A 15,787-nucleotide genomic window follows, 5' to 3' on the forward strand; every position below is an offset into this window, starting at 1 on the left:
TGCTTAAAAGCATGATGTTGAACAAAAATCAAAAGAGCTTCACTTGTGCTTCAGCAGAACTCGATTTTAAAGTAACCTTTGGGGGGGGGGGTACTCCAGAGTGGCTCAGTCTGTTGCACGTCTGACTCTTGACGTCTGCGCGGTTCATGATCTCGGGGTGATGGGATCCAGCCCCACATCAGGCTCTGTGCTCTGCATAGAGTTGGCTTGAGAGTTTCTCTCCCTCATTTCTGCTCTTCCCCCTTGCTCACTCGCTCTAAATAAATAAAATATTTAAATAAAATAAAAATAGGGGCGCCTGGGTGGCTCAGTCGTTAAGCGTCTACCATCAGCTCAGGTCATGATCCCAGGGTCCTGGCATCAAGCTCTGCATCGGGCTTCCTGCTCAGAGGGGAGCCTGCTTCTCCCTCTCCCTCTGCCTTTCCCCCCAGCTCATTCTCTGTGTCAAATAAATAAACATAATTTTAAAAATAAATCAATAATAATTTTAAAAAATAAATAGAAAATAAAGTAACCTATTTCCTCTCTTCCACAAACCTCCTCTCCGCCCTTCTTAGCCTTTTGTTTCAGGAACCCAGTCCCACCCAGAAGAATTAACAGGACTCCCGAGGCTGGCTGCTCACACAATTCCTGTTATCTAGACCAGCTAGATCCTGTATCTCCCTGCAACCTCCCCCCACCCTTCCTGCAGGTGGGGGTGGGAGGCTTACAGTTTGTGAAGGCCATAGCCTGCTGCAGTCTCCTTTGCCGGGCAAAGCAAAAAAGCTCTTGTTCCTCTTCATCCCAAACTCTGTCTTTGAGTTCTTTTTTGGCCCTGAAGCATAAAGGTCGGTTTTTGACAACACCCCTACCAGGGACAGTCCGTGAGAGCAGAGACTTGACTGCCTTTTGTCATTGCAATACTCCCAGGGACAAGGACAGTGCCTGCTGTTCAGATAATAAATAAATGCTTGGCAATAAATGCTCAGTAATATGCTTGCTAAATAAATAATAAATGCTTGGTAAATGAATGAATAAATTCTCAAGTTAAACAGGCTTTACAGGGGCGCCTGGGTGGCTCAGTGGGTTAAAGCCTCTGCCTTCAGCTCGGGTCATGATCCCAAGGTCCTGGGATCGAGCCCCGCATTGGGCTCTCTGCTCCGCAGGGAGCCTGCTTCCTCCTCTCTCTCTGCCTGCCTCTCTGCCTGCCTCTCTGCCTGCTTGTGATCTCTGTCTGTCAAATAAATAAATAAAATCTTTTAAAAAATAAATAAATAAAAAATAAATAAACAGGCTTTACAGTCAGAACATAGATGTGTCTTAATACTGGTTTTGCCTGTGATTTTTAGGGTCTTACACACTATCAACCACCAAGTGGTTGATACCCTCTGATCAGTCTATTACAAAACAAGAAGCCTGGAAAGATTTCGAAATGCTTTGATTTTCATGCACAAATAACGCCTACTTGTTTTTCTCCCTAAATCTTACCAAGTTGGGAATAAGTTTCTTGAGAGCCCAGGGGACGATTCTTTTCTGTCTCAGGTCCCTGTCCCTTTGGGAATGCGTGGGAAACTCAGCTTTATTTCTCCTGTGCACCAGTTCACTTTCCTTCCAACCTAGAAAACAATCTTCCTATTTATTTTCCAAGTGACTTCCCGTGGTTTGAAAACCTCTCACAATGAAAAGTCAAGTAAGAAAAAAAAACAAGAGGAGTTACAGTGAATGTGAATGAGGAAATTACCATTTTTATTGTCCTCTTAGTTCTCCAATGAGAAGATGGAATCCTGTGAACGGACTTCTCTTCATCTCACACTCTCTGGAATGTGCTTTGCATCCAGCATGGCAGAAGGACCCCATCCCCTTCTTTCCATTCTATTCAGGTTTGCGTAACTACTAGCAGAAAAGTCTTCTCAGAAATCCAAAGCTGAGAGTAAGTATATCAGACTCTGACCCAGTACATGTGGCAAAATAAAATCTATTAAAATGGTAGAGAGGACTGAACACAGTGCCACACATGAGCTGTGGAGACTGTTTCCGATGTCACCGTTCTCTTACAGAAATAATATGCATACAGCACATTCCTCTCCTTCTACTAGTTGTTGTCCACATACACTCATGTCTGTTCATTCATTGATTCTTCCTTTCCAGATTCATTTTCTGATATCTTTTTCCTCTCTTAAAAGTGCGTCTAGAGGGGCGCCTGGGTGGCTCAGTCAGTTAAGCGACCGACTCTTGGTAAGAGCTCAGGTCTTGATCTCAGGGTCATGAGTTCAATCCCTGTACTGGGCTTCAACAGGCATAGAGACCATTTAAAAAAAAAAAAAAAAAAGTCTGGAAGACATTTGCCTTTAAATTTACTTTATTTTTTACTCTCACATCATGTTTTAATTGGATAATGATTATGATGTTAAAAAATCCAACCACCATTTACTTAGCATTTATTTTGTTCCAGTTGTTTAGTCCTCACAACTACCTTGAGGGTTAGAGATTATTATCTCCATTTTACCAATGAGACAATTAAAGTCCCAGGTCAAGCAGTCAGCCAAGCTCACAATAACCTACACGCCTCAGAACCTCAGCACACAGATTCCAAACCGTGTCAGTGTGGCTAGAAGCCCAGCCCTCTCTAGGACAGGACGGTCCCCAGCCCAGGATGGTGCTTCCATTTTCAGGGCCCTTATTATGGGCCAGCACAGGGCCTAGTCCTCATGTTAAATTTTAAATTCATTCTTCAAGACAAACTTGCAAGGGCATTGTATTTATTTCCATTTCACCATCACAAAACTGAACACAGAAGTGAAATAACTTGATTAAGAGCTGGTAAAGGCAGAATTGTGATATAAATTCTGGTCCATCAATTCCAAAGCCCACCTCACAGGGTGCCTGGCCTAGAAAATTCTCTAGTTTAATGGAGACAGAATTTTCAACATTGACAAGAAAATTATATATTTATTAAGTAAAAATCTTCTAAGATGCATCCCCAAGCTCCAGGCTTTCATAAGACTTTTATAAACATTGAAATAGCTGAACACATAAGATGAGGAAGCTCTTAGATACTGAAGAGAGGCCTGGATCACCTGCATTTATTGCCATTTTAGTCAATGAATCATGACCTAAACCTTCTCAGGTTTAAAACCAAATCTATATCTAATTAGGCTTGATTTTCAAGTCAAACTCTCATTGCCACTCCATTCCATAACCAATTACACGATTCTTCCCAGGGAAAACCACTCAAGTACCTTAACCTAGGTTTCTTAGAAAGCAGAATAAAAGGGAAAATCAATGCCCAGCACACAAATGGACACAAATGAATGTTTCTGGAATGATTAAACAAGCCACAGATGAAACATCACACTGTTAATGCAATCTATATAACTTTTATTTTTTGATCATTTTAAACTTATAGAAAGGTTGCAAAAGCAGTAGAAAAGAATTCTTGCACACCTCCACCCATTAACATTTTGCCCCAATGGCTTCATTATGAATATAATTTATAAACATGATCATATATAATAAAATAATTTTATAGCAACTTACAATTAATCAATATTAATAAAAATGACTTATTTTTAAAAAGATCTTTTTGTTTATTTGTTAGAGAGAGAGAGAGAGCACAAACGGAGAGGCAAAGGGAGAAGCAGGCTTCCCGCTGAGCAAGACCAATACAGGACTTGATCCCAGGACCCTGGGATCATGACCTGAGCTGAAGGCAGACACCTAACTGACTGAACCACCCAGTCGTCCAGTAAAACTGATTTAAACCCAAGCTAAAAGAAATACACTTTGCTGCCAGAGTCAACAAATATAAATCTAATTCACGGCTTTCGAATTGGGAAGTACATTGGATTTTGCCACATCTACAACCCACACATAATTATGGGTAACAACTTATGTTAGGACACTCAAGAATCTTCAGAGTGACCACAGAGATGTCCATTTCAATGTGAGCTTATTTTTCAAAGGAGGATCACTCTAAATAGACTTTGAAAAAAGCTGTTACTGTCAAAAAAAAATTTTTTTTTTGAGAGAGGGAGAGATGTGGGGAAGGGCAGAGGGAGAGGGAGAGAGAGAATCCTAAGCAGGCTTCACACCCAGTGGAGAGCCTGACTCAGGGCTCAGTCCCAGGAACCTAAGATCATTACCTGAGCTGAAATCAAGAGTCAGATGCTTAACAGACTAAGCCAGCCAGGTTCCCCAGTCAAAACGATACTTTGTAACAAAACCCACAAATGAAAAGAGAATCTTATCCAAAAAAGTAATCAAACGGCAACAATCAACTCCCCAAACTTTCCGACAACCAATACGGCTACTATCCAGAACCTTCTATTGTACCAGCTGAACCTCCATTTCCTCAGGGAATAATAACAAAGCAGCTTCATTTTGATTATTCACTATTTTTCAAGGCTAACTCTGAGAGGCTTACACGAACCTCATAGCCTTCCAATTTGGCTCCACAGATACTGCAGTCGTCATGTTCCTGTGATTCCCTGACAGGACTTTATGAGTGGACTTCCTTTTCTGGGTAGGAAGAGTGGTTGGGTTATAACTGGGTCACACGGTGCCAGAGCTGTGGGGGGAGGGCTAAAATCACAGGCCTGGCACAGGCTGAAGAACGCCGAACCATGGCCTTGTTGGAGGATATCACCGGAGTAAACAACCTTCCCTGACATAACACACTGGACAAACTCTTCAGAGTCATGAATCAGACAGGTGGAGGCAGGCAGAAACACTTTCCAGCTTCTTCAACTTGTGTCTGGGTGTCTTCAGCTCCAGACGGTGCCTTAGAAAGGCTTTATTCCAGGGTCTGCTAAAAATACCACCTGCAACCCCTCAGTAAATATCCATCAGGGAAGTCACACGAAGAGACTGCTCCAGTTCGCTCTTGCTGGTGGGTTTCCAAGGGTAAAATAACACAGTCCGTGTCTCTTCAGTCATAAGGAAACCGTTGTCACTGAATCTCCCGGGGATGCTTCCTACATCTAACCAAACAAAAGGAGCAACAGCGGAGGTTTCCAGATCAAAAGCGAATGTGTCACCTTGCTGAGAGATGATGGCCTGAAAGAAAAAGATAAATTAAGTGAACGATGAGGGGAGACCTATTTATTCTACCCACAATGCCTATCAGAATGTGTATGTGGGCCAACAAGGAGCGTGTCTCTTACAGCTTTGGCTCCGCTGTCGAAGTCTCATACTCTGTGCACTGTCTAATACCAAAAAACAAAGGACATTTATTTGAGGCTGTGGAAAATTACCAAATGGTAATCTCCAGCTAAGTGTAAAATATGTCAGTCTCTAATGATTAAGGAGGATATTTCACAAGAAGCTCAAAGCTTTATTATCTCTCACAGCTTTTCTCAGGGGATCAAGAGAGGAACATTTTGGCATAAGGGCCGGGAAGTTTCGATGACTTTCTCAGGATGTATGGTGGAGTTAGCACCACCAGGAAGCTTGTTCTAGAAAGATCCAGCAATCTAGACAGCTGCCTGCCAGGCATTTACAAAAGCTCTACCGTTAGAGCCTCCTCTCTTTTGCTGCATAATACCAGAAAGTCACGTTATTAGCACTTTTAACATGTGCAAATCCCACACAGTATCAGCAAAGGCAAGTGTAATTTAAGCCCTGTCGTTCACTAGCCAGTTAGTGCATACTGAGGAGAGGCTAGGTTGGGTGGTGCCCCAGAGGGTTGGCGTTTGTGAGGTTCTTTCAGTGCGAGCGAGCACGCTGCTGAGAGTGATCTGGTATTTAAAGCCTCACCTGACACAAAAGGTGACACCTCAACATGCAGACATGCCACACCGTAGGTGTGACGTTGGACGTGATGTGTGGCATAGAGAATTCCAAGGTGCAATTTTTACTGTATGTAATTTTGGACTTACACATCATGCGGGGTTTTGAGTTATAAACAAAAAAATGTACTTTGGAGGAAACAGCACAGACACTTCATAAGGTGTATCAGGTATCTCTTTGGATTCAGATCTGAAGCTAGATGTTAAATTCCCAAACCATGCCGCCCAGGGGTTCAGTGAAGACCCTATGGCAGTCACAGGCATGCAATTCCCATGGCGGGCCCCAGTCCCCCTGCAAGTCTGCCAGGGAAGCTTTGGCTACTGCTGCTCCCCGGCCAAAGCCAGAAGGGGTACTGGGGCCTGCTTCCTCTTACTGCCTGCTTCCCATCTGAAGTCTCATCTCTGTACAGGACTGCAGAGGCCAGGGTCAGGCTTGTCGCCTGGCTTCAGGGAGGTGTGGTAAACAACTTCCCCGAATCCTGCTGGGGAGAGCACACCTGAGTGTCTGGCCTATGGTAAGCCTGCAGAAAATGTTAACTATTATTACTATTATTAGATCCCTCTGGAAGGGCAAGTCTCACTGAAATCCAAATGAGGCAGGACAAGGGAACAAGTCCCACTTCTCTCCCACACCCACTCATTCTAAGGTAATGAAGGCCTGGTTTAGGAAAGAGAAAAAAACTTCAAAATCCTAAGTCTAGAGCCTGCAAATTGAACTGCTACAGAGTTTTTTGGTTTTATTGTTGTTATTTTTCTGGAAAGAAGCTGTGTGATTGTATGGTATTCCCTTCACAGCTGCTCCACATCAGCTGTTACAGATGACTTATATTTCATTATGTGAGTATCTCACATTAATTAGAAAAATGTGTTTTCACTTCAAGGACTGTTTTCATATGATTATTTCTAAGTAGACACACACACACACACACACACACACACACACAAAAACCCTGTCACTGAAGCATTCTCAATGACTTATAGGTCTAAAACAAATGTAACTTTCATTAAACATAGAGAATAAAACTTCTTAGAGAATACATCCAATCACCATGTGTAGGGGAAAGGGTAAGAGAGATTTTCAACCAACTAGACAGATTCCACATTCTCCAGCTGCACAAATTTTATAACAACACATGCTGGTTATTCCATTTTTTTCTTGGCAATTACAGATTTGATGATTAAGCTACTTGGAAGCAATAAATCAAAGAGAGTAGAGGGATATTTTTTTAAATTTCCTTAGTTTTAAGGACTTTCCTTAAATTTAAATTTTTAGTTTAAATATTAAAATTTTAATTTTATTTTTTTTAATTTCCTTAAATTTAAATCCTTAAACTTAAATTTTTCTTAAATATCCTAAATTAAACGATTGTCCTTAAGCCCTCCAAGTCAGAGTGCTTCTGCTGGGGATTCCTGGTCCCCCCTCTACTCAGGTTTGCTGGCTTGTCAGGGTGGCACATGATACTTCAGGGATGAAGCAGGAAAGCCTGGGGACAGAGCCTGAGACATGGTGCAGGAGCAGTTAGCGGCGATGACTCATGCAGCCTTTTCCTGTTGTGCTCAAGCCCACTTCAGAGGGGCCAAGGGCTAGTGGAAGTGGCAGGAACCCTAAGCTCGGACAAACACTGAAATAGAAAAAAAAGTCTTTTGGTCTTTGCTTCTAGTGGGAAGAGACGAACATTCCCCAAGTCTCAGGTAAACTTAGTATCAAGGGGAAATTCTGCAGAATGCAGGAGGCCATGTGCTTCGCTCAGGAGCAGGAAAGGTTGGCAAGGCAACGGGGACCCCAGGCCGCTGGTACTTACAGTGATGTACGCCTTGCGCAGCCCCACGCTCTCACTCAGTGAGGACAGGAAGTGATAGTTGGTTGGGCTCCCAAGTTGGCTGTCAGTTGAAAGGTAAAAGGAAACCACACAGCTTTGCCGGGTACAATTCCCACAATTCTCCAACAATACGGGTACCGGCTCCTTATAGAGGAGAACGGCCTTCCCTGCTTTCAGGACAAAATGGTCAGTCTCAGAGGAGCACACCGGCTCCAGGGAACTCCACGTGTGGACTTTCACCTGGGAGAAACAAGACAGGGCCAAAACAAACATTCTTGGTTTTGTTTTGTTTTGTTTTGTTTTTAAGAGAATAATAGATGAAAGTCTGAATAGCAGAACTAGTTAAGAGCCTATGAATCCTGGGTTTAACCCCACCCCACTCAGTCCTAGAGCTCATAAGAGAGCAAGTTCCTCAGCTTCTCAAAGGCTCTGCTTTTTCACATGGAAAATGAGAATAAGAACAGCATCAACTTCACCGGCTGACGTGAGATTTAAATTAAGTAATCTGTGGAAGACACAGGACCCGGTGCACTGTCAGGAGTCCATAGCCGTGACCTCTCTGCAGTGTTCTCCAGACTGCAGCCGCCTGAGACTCTGAGTCTCTACCCTCTATTTTTGCCCGACATTGTTTTAAATACAGGAGTGTTTTTCCATATATGTTCAGAATTCTTTTACAGATTTTCACTTTAATAAGCCATTTTTAAGGATTCCTTTCTGTCAAGTTTAGGCTATTTCCAGCTTCTTGTGATTATATGACTTTATGTTATAGCGGCACTTTACAGTTTATAATTTGCTTTCAACTGCCCATCGAAATCCTTCAGGATTGCCTAATGAGGGAAAATATGATATTCGCAGATGAGGAAACTGAATCACCAAGGCATTAAGCCTTAAGGTCATGGGATAAATGGCAGAGTTTTACCCTGAAGGTAAAGGTATTCTGAGTCCAAGGACAGCCCCTTTCCTGCGACAGGCACTAGAAACATTTTGATACAAATCAATTTCTCTTTTCTTTTTCCCAGAAGAAATATAACCAATAACTAAAGAATTATGAGCAAAATCTCTCCCTCTGGCTTAGAAAAAAAACCTCGAAGCAACTTACAGTAAGCTTCGCCTTACAGTCAGAGTGAAGGTCTGAAACACCATAGATGAAAAACACGTCTTGATCCTCAAAACCCACGGGCAACAGTGGAGCGAAGAAATGCCGAGCAAAGTAATGAAGCATCTTCCACTTTCCTCCATACTCTAGAAACAGGCGAGTTAAGAGATGGGCAGGGTCAAGCAGGCAGGGTCATCTCGCCCACAGTCCAGCTGTCTGACTTGTCATGATTCCAGGGACAGAGCATAGCAGAGAGACTCAACAGGGTTACAAACCCACATTTCATTGAGGTCTCGGGGCATTCAAGCCTTTTCCTGGAGGCACCCTCACATCTTGGTGAGGTGAGCATTCACATCTCCTTTACAATAAGGGAAGGGAAGCTCAAGTAGTAAAGCAAACATGCCACAGGCAGGACTCTGAGCCCGACAGGACTTCTAGGCAGCACTTTCTCATACATAATTCTGCTTCTGGGAGCTCGATGTGCCAATATTCCTTTTCACTACATATGTATAAAGAGGGAAATCAGTACATGGCCATAAAAATGTCACATATATTAGTAACTGGGTTTTTTAAATTTAATTTAATTTTTTCAGTGTTCCAAGATTCATTGTTTATGTAACACACCCAGTGGTCCATATATTAGTAGCTATAAGAAAATATTACAAATGTATAAGATACCATAAATATTTTTTTATAAGCGTTATAGAGAGGGGTGCCTGGGTGGCTTAGTTGGTTAAGCAACCAAGTCTTGATTTCAGCCTCAGGGTCATGAGATTGAGCTGTGTGTGTCCATGCTCAGCAGCTCAGTGCAGAATCTGCTGGAGACCCTCCCCTTCTTTTTCTCTTTGCCTCTCCCCCTCCCATTCACATGCACACTCTCTCTCAAATAAATAAATAAAATCTTTAAAAATTTTTTTAAAAATAAGAGTTGTAGGAAACATAGTCAATAACACTGTAGTAACTTTGTATGGTGACAGATGGTGACTACACTTATCATGGTGAGTATTTCGTAACGTATAGAAATGTCGAATCACTGTATGGTACACCTAAAAAAAAAAAACCATAAACAAAACACTTGGGAAAGAAAAATTTAAAAGGTGACAGAAAGAGTTATTTAGAACTCAAAGTCTTCCTTTTCCCATAAGCACAAAAGGCTCTGAGTGAAATAAAACAACCATTATCATAAATGCCGCTGGCAAGTGCAGACTCGAGGAGAACATCCAAACAGATGATAATTAATGACAGTTGCTCAGATACAATTAGAAGCTGTTGAGAACCTATGAATTCTGTGCCCTGTTGGCAAGTCTAGGATGCTAAACCCCCAAACTGAAAAATATGTCACCATGCCTCTATTTCAAAAAAGCTCTTTCCCACAAAGCACTGCATCACTGAACAACTTCCAGAGAGATGGTGGGGAGGGAGAGTGGGAGGAAGGGGTGGGGGGTGGGGAGTATCATGTCCAGAATTCAGTGTAAGCTGTTGAGATGGGAAATGTGGTTTGAAGTTCAGATAGAACCAACTTATTCGGGTTTTCCAAAATTTCAAGTCTCAGCACTTCAACTGCAACTCTTAATATTTCCCCTTAAAAAACAACAAGCGGGGAGGGGTGGAGAGGCCTTCCATATGAGACCTGTAGAATGAACTCACACTTACAACACTGACCTTGAACAACGTGGGTTTAGGGGCACCAAACCCTGCGTAGTCAAAAATCTGCATATACGGGCGCCTGGGTGGCTCAGTGGGTTAAGCCGCTGCCTTCGGCTCAGGTCATGATCTCAAGGTCCTGGGATCGAGTCCCACATCAGGCTCTCTGCTCAGCAGGGAGCCTGCTTCCTCCTCTCTCTCTCTCTGCCTGCCTCTCTGCCTACTTGTGATCTCTCTCTGTCAAATAAATAAATAAAATCTTAAAAAAAAAAATCTGCATATATAAAAAATAATAATAAAATAAAAATTTTAAAGTATGTTTTTAAAAATCCGCATATACATTTTTGACTCCCCCAGAACTTAACTACTAATAGCTTACTGTTGACCAAGCCTTACTGATAAAGTAAGAGGTCAATTAACACGTATTTTGTACGTTATATGTACTATATATTGTATTCTCACCATAAAGCAAGCTAGAGAAAAGAAAATGTTATTAAGGACATCAGAAGGAAGAAGAAATACATTTATAGTACTGTACTGTCTTTACCCAAAAACTCTGTATCTTCTTGGACATGCACAGTTCAACCTCATGTTGTTCAAACATTAACTGTATTTGGAAAGTTTTCTCATAAACGGAAGATGGCTCAGACCTGAGGTAACTTAGAGATGCTCGCGTGTGATATCCATTACAGAAGAGACTTCACATGCATGGTTCCAACTTCACGGCCACACGCAGAACACAGGAGAATAGCCATTGAAGCACAAGGTCTCACTGGGCCAGACACTAGTTACTCATCAGGGCCAAAGTATGGCTACCAATTTAACATCCTGCAGTCAGCTGAAGATGTTGTTCTGTGATTTCTGGCTTTTCTATTAGCTCTCAACCTGTCCAAGTTTATGACCCAAGCAAAATAAAATGCCCAGGAGGATTTCTGTATTTGCAAAATTGTAACTAAAAATGAGACTAGTTTTTTTAAAAGGAAATATATAAGAATCTAGAGATTCCAAGCAGCTATGATCCCTTTAAAGGATCACATTCCCCCATCCCCACCTGTATATTAAAGGATCCCCTTTTCAGGTGGTAAGAGGAGACACATTCGTTCCCCCACCCTCACTGGCACACACTAGATGCACCAGATTCATTAAACCAACGAAGTAGAGTTAAACAGAGGCCATGAGGCTGCCCAGAGCAGGAGCAGACATAGCATATCATGTCACGCCTTCCCCCTGGCACCTGTTTTCTGTAACAGGTACAAGAAGATGGTGAACCTCTCCATGGAGGCACTGAGATGGGAAATGTGGTTTGAAAATTTCATTATAATTTAGAAAACAAATTCTTGCTCTGCCATCACAACTTCTGTTTCTGGCTTTACTCGCCTTTTCTCTCTCTCTTTTTTAAGATTTTATTTATTTGGCAGAGAGAAACAGCAAGAGAAAGAACACAAGCAGGAGGAGTAGGGGAGGGAGAAGCAGGCTTCCCGCTGAGCAGGGAGCCCGATGCTGGGCTCCATCTCAGGACCCTGGGATTATGACCTGAGCCAAAGGCAGATGCTTACCCACCGAGCCACCCAGGCGCCCTACTCACTCTTTCTAAAGAACTCATTAAAATAATCTGCAGTACAGTCATTTAAGGTGAGATCAACAAAGACTAGGTTCTCCCAGTTCTCGAACCAAACTCTGCTTCAGGAGTCCACAACCTCATCCACAGACAAGAAGGCAGGTTCAGAGTCCAAGCGTCTCTGAACAATATCTCTTTGTCCAGTTTTAAGCATCCCAGAAAGGCTACTCTCCCCAGTCTAGAGCTGATTCTCATTCAATACTCTTTTATCTGGTTGGTGTTGTTATTAAACAGTTTTCGGAGAAACTTGATCGACACTCCGACTTACCACAAGAGGTGATTCAGCACACTGATCAAAGCACATGGGTAATGGACTCCTTTGGGTCTGTATACACAGCTGGTTTAAGAGCCTGACCCAGCAAAGGGGCTTTTTTACTGTGGGACCTTGCCTCACTTTTGCCCCCAAATTCTTGTGTACATTATTAACTGTACTTTGCTTCAAACCACCACTAGTGAACACCAAAGATTCATCATTACTCTTTAATTTTTAAAAATATATCAAAATAGAATAATTCAAACTGCTGGTACCATGCCAGTCATCTCTCTGTTGCCAACTGATGGAACTGATAACCTTTCCCATCTCCACATGTTTTGCCTGAGAGATAAACAGAGCAAAAATTAAGATGGCCTTATGAACCTAAAAGGGAATCCGGAAAAAGAACATTTTAACACTCGGCTGGGCCAGCATTCCACTTGGCTGAATTCTTCTTCTAAACAGAGGAAAAGAGGCTTAAGTAAATGCTTCTTTTGCCTGGAAATTCCTCCTAATTAAATTCAAAATTATAAGCAATAATTATAAGACACATGGCTGAGATCTTCATGCATCTACACCCTACATTAGCCAGCTTTTGTGACTCTGCACAGCCCACAACTCCAATAAGGCAGCCTCCAAGGCTCCTGGAGAGACCAGGAAGGTGGGCGAGGTGGCTGCAGTTCACCAGCTGTGGGAGGAACCTCTCCACTTAGGTGCCAGAGTCTACTCAGTTTAGTCTGATCCTCAGGCCCTGAGGCTTTGTCAGCTGCCTCTCTGCCCTGGAGTTGCTTTCTCTCAAGGACGCAAAGAATGCAGCAACACTTACCTAGAGAAGCCCAGGAAGGAGCCTGCCAGATGTCATTCAGCTGCCAATAAAGGGCACCCATGGTGTAGCCCTGCCCATCCACTATCTCGCTGCGACTGCGGCGGTAGAATTCAGTCTCTATTTTGACACACTGGGCCTGCGTCACCTGACTCAGGGGAAAACACCGAAGCACACAAGTTATTGTTAGGCTTAAGTGTCCAGGTCTGAGAAAATGGCAGGTTTGAGCTGTTTTTTAAAGCAGGTTGGATAAATTAGGGACTCTGATTAACATTATGTCTACCATTATCATACTAGATCTGGAACTAGACCCTCAGCATAACAGAAGGGTTGTCTATAATAGCTGATTTGTTTGGAAGTCTTAGTGTTCTGTTTATGGGTAATCAAGGAAACAGGGTGGTATGAAAGGTTCCTTGCTAATGACAGTAAAGGCAATGATGGAAAACAGACTATTATTCCAGAATAAATGGTAGATGTAGTCAAACACTAATTTTTTTTTAAAGTGATGGGTTTTATAAATATATTCATAGCTACTAATGAACAAAGTTTTATTAGAAAAAAGTTCTATAGGAAAAATAACATCTGATACTGTCTAGTCCCTAGCCCCTTTTTTCTACTCAAGCAACTTTGTCCTTATATCGTGATTTTTGATAATCGTAAATTTTTTTTTTAAGATTTTTGTTTATTTTTCAGAGAGAGAGAGATAGTGAGAGAGGGAACCCCAGCAGGGGTAGTGGGAGAGGGAGAAGCAGACACCCCGCTGAGCAGGGAGCCCGATGCGGGGCTGGGTCCCAGGACCCTGGGATCATGACCTGAGCCGAAGGTAGACACTTAACCGACTGAGCCATCCAGGCACCCTGATAATCATAAAATTTTTTATGAATGTAACTCCTTCATTACAGCAGAACAGATGGTAAATTGTAGCAATGAGACCCATGAATTTAATTCCCACTGAAGAGGCACTGAAGAACTTCATATAGGACTCTTAATTATTGGCAACATCATTGAAATATCACCCTTTCGTTGCTACTATTATCACATGCTTTTTAAAAGAGTTTACTTTTTTTTTTTTTTTAAAAGATTTATTTATTTATTTATTTGTCAGAGAAACCGCGAGCGAGAGCGAGCACAGGCAGACAGAGAGCCAGGCAGAGTCAGAGGGAGAAGCAGGCTCCCTGCGGAGCAAGGAGCCCGATGTGGGACTCGATCCCAGGACGCTGGGATCATGACCTGAGCCGAAGGCAGCTGCTTAACCAACTGAGCCACCCAGGCGTCCCCAAAAGAGTTTACTTTTTTATTTGGAGAATGCGAGCCAGAGGGGAGAGTCCGTCCCAAGCAGACTCTGAACTGAGTGCAGAGTCCGACGCAGGGCTCGATCCCGCTAACTTTAGATCAGGACCTGAGCTAAAACCAAGAGTGGGAGGCCCCGACTACACCACCACCCAGGCGTCCCTGTTATCCCATGCCTTTAGAGTTGTAGTAGGGGAGGCTCACGAGTGAGAGGTTCTCAGGCTGGTTTGGAGAAGTCACCAAGGAGACCTTGCAGAGATGGTCAGTGCTGCAAGGATTCCTCACTAGAGTGAGGCCTGGATTTTCAGAGGAAGGAAAAGGAAGATGCAGATAAGGTTTCTAGGACACTAAGCCCAGACACTTCCTAAAAGCTGGAAGAGCTCAGGTAAAGGTAGATCCTTTAAACAGAGTTAGGCTGGCTAGTGAGAAAGTCATAAGTGAAGATATGACTTACTTATATGAGATGGTGCCATAGAATTGCAGAAGAGTGAAGCAAGAAGAAATCATGGTCATTCAATAAAGATGTAATAAGTACCTATAGTATGTGTTACATGCTGGTACGGTCCACCCCTCTCCCAGCAGAGAAGATACAAGCGCACCCTCATGGAGCTTACTGGCTTGTGGAGAAGACAGGACTTCATCAGAGAGAGTCACGCAAATGAATGTAAACTCTAAACAGTAATAAGTGCTAAGTAGGAGGGGTGAGCAATGTTAGGAGTGTGGATCATAGGGAAAGCAGGCCTAGCCGAGGAATGACGATTGGCCTCAGAGAAGAGGAAAGAGAAAAAGGGAGAGGGCAGAACCTGGCAGCCAGACAGGACATGTGCGTTGAGCAGAGAAAATTCAAGTGAAGAATTGAAGGCACAGAGAGCCAGGAGCAGTGGAAGGGAGGCCAGTAAGATGCAGGGATCAGATCTGGGAAGGTTCTGATGTGTGTCCTAGAGGCAACCGTAAGCTCAAGGGGTGAAAGGACCAGATTCACTTTCCCGAAGAAGATGCTGCTGACCAAACGGAGAAACAGAGGTGCGGTGGGGCTGGGGGTTTACAGTGGGATTAGGGCGACCCTTCAGAAAGCTATGAAAACCACCCCAGCAAGAGATGATACCAGCTGTGAGCAGATAGAGAAATGTCATCATTCAAGAACCAGACCACGGGGACCACAGCAACGAGAACAGCGAATACACTCTAAAGAAATTAAGAATCTCACAGACGGAGTGGCAATGGTGCCAACTGAAAATGACCACAAGATACACTCGGCATATATTAGTCCGACACTAAGTCAGAGGGAATGAAACAGAAAAACAGACCTATGAAATCTGATGTGTTAGTCAAGCCAATCTGCAATTATACTCAGAAATCTCTAGCCAAGTTCCTTGTAAAAATACCAATCTTGTCCAAACTAAAAGAGAGAGAGAGAGATTTATTTACTTCTAGGCCTAGATAGGTAGGCACAGAGAAATTAAGTCCCTTAGTAAGCA

General features: G+C 42.9%; 1 protein-coding gene across 3 annotated transcripts in view; it reads right to left on the reverse strand.

Moving 5' to 3' along the window:
- Positions 1 to 4,379: 4,379 nt before the first annotated feature.
- Positions 4,380 to 15,787, reverse strand: part of MANBA (mannosidase beta) — a 128,128-nt gene continuing 116,720 nt past the window's right edge. For all 3 annotated transcript variants that reach the window (XM_032333028.1, XM_032333027.1, XM_032333029.1), the window contains 4 exons: positions 13,023 to 13,167; positions 8,685 to 8,827; positions 7,568 to 7,825; positions 4,380 to 5,034 (listed from right to left, as the gene is read on the reverse strand). In XM_032333028.1, the coding sequence (XP_032188919.1) occupies positions 4,810 to 5,034; positions 7,568 to 7,825; positions 8,685 to 8,827; positions 13,023 to 13,167 (771 nt within the window). In that variant the 3' untranslated portion in view covers positions 4,380 to 4,809. The remainder of the gene's footprint in view (positions 5,035 to 7,567; positions 7,826 to 8,684; positions 8,828 to 13,022; positions 13,168 to 15,787) is intronic.

The sequence above is a fragment of the Mustela erminea genome, chromosome 2 (genome assembly GCF_009829155.1).
Source record: "Mustela erminea isolate mMusErm1 chromosome 2, mMusErm1.Pri, whole genome shotgun sequence".
NCBI lineage: Eukaryota > Metazoa > Chordata > Mammalia > Carnivora > Mustelidae > Mustela > Mustela erminea.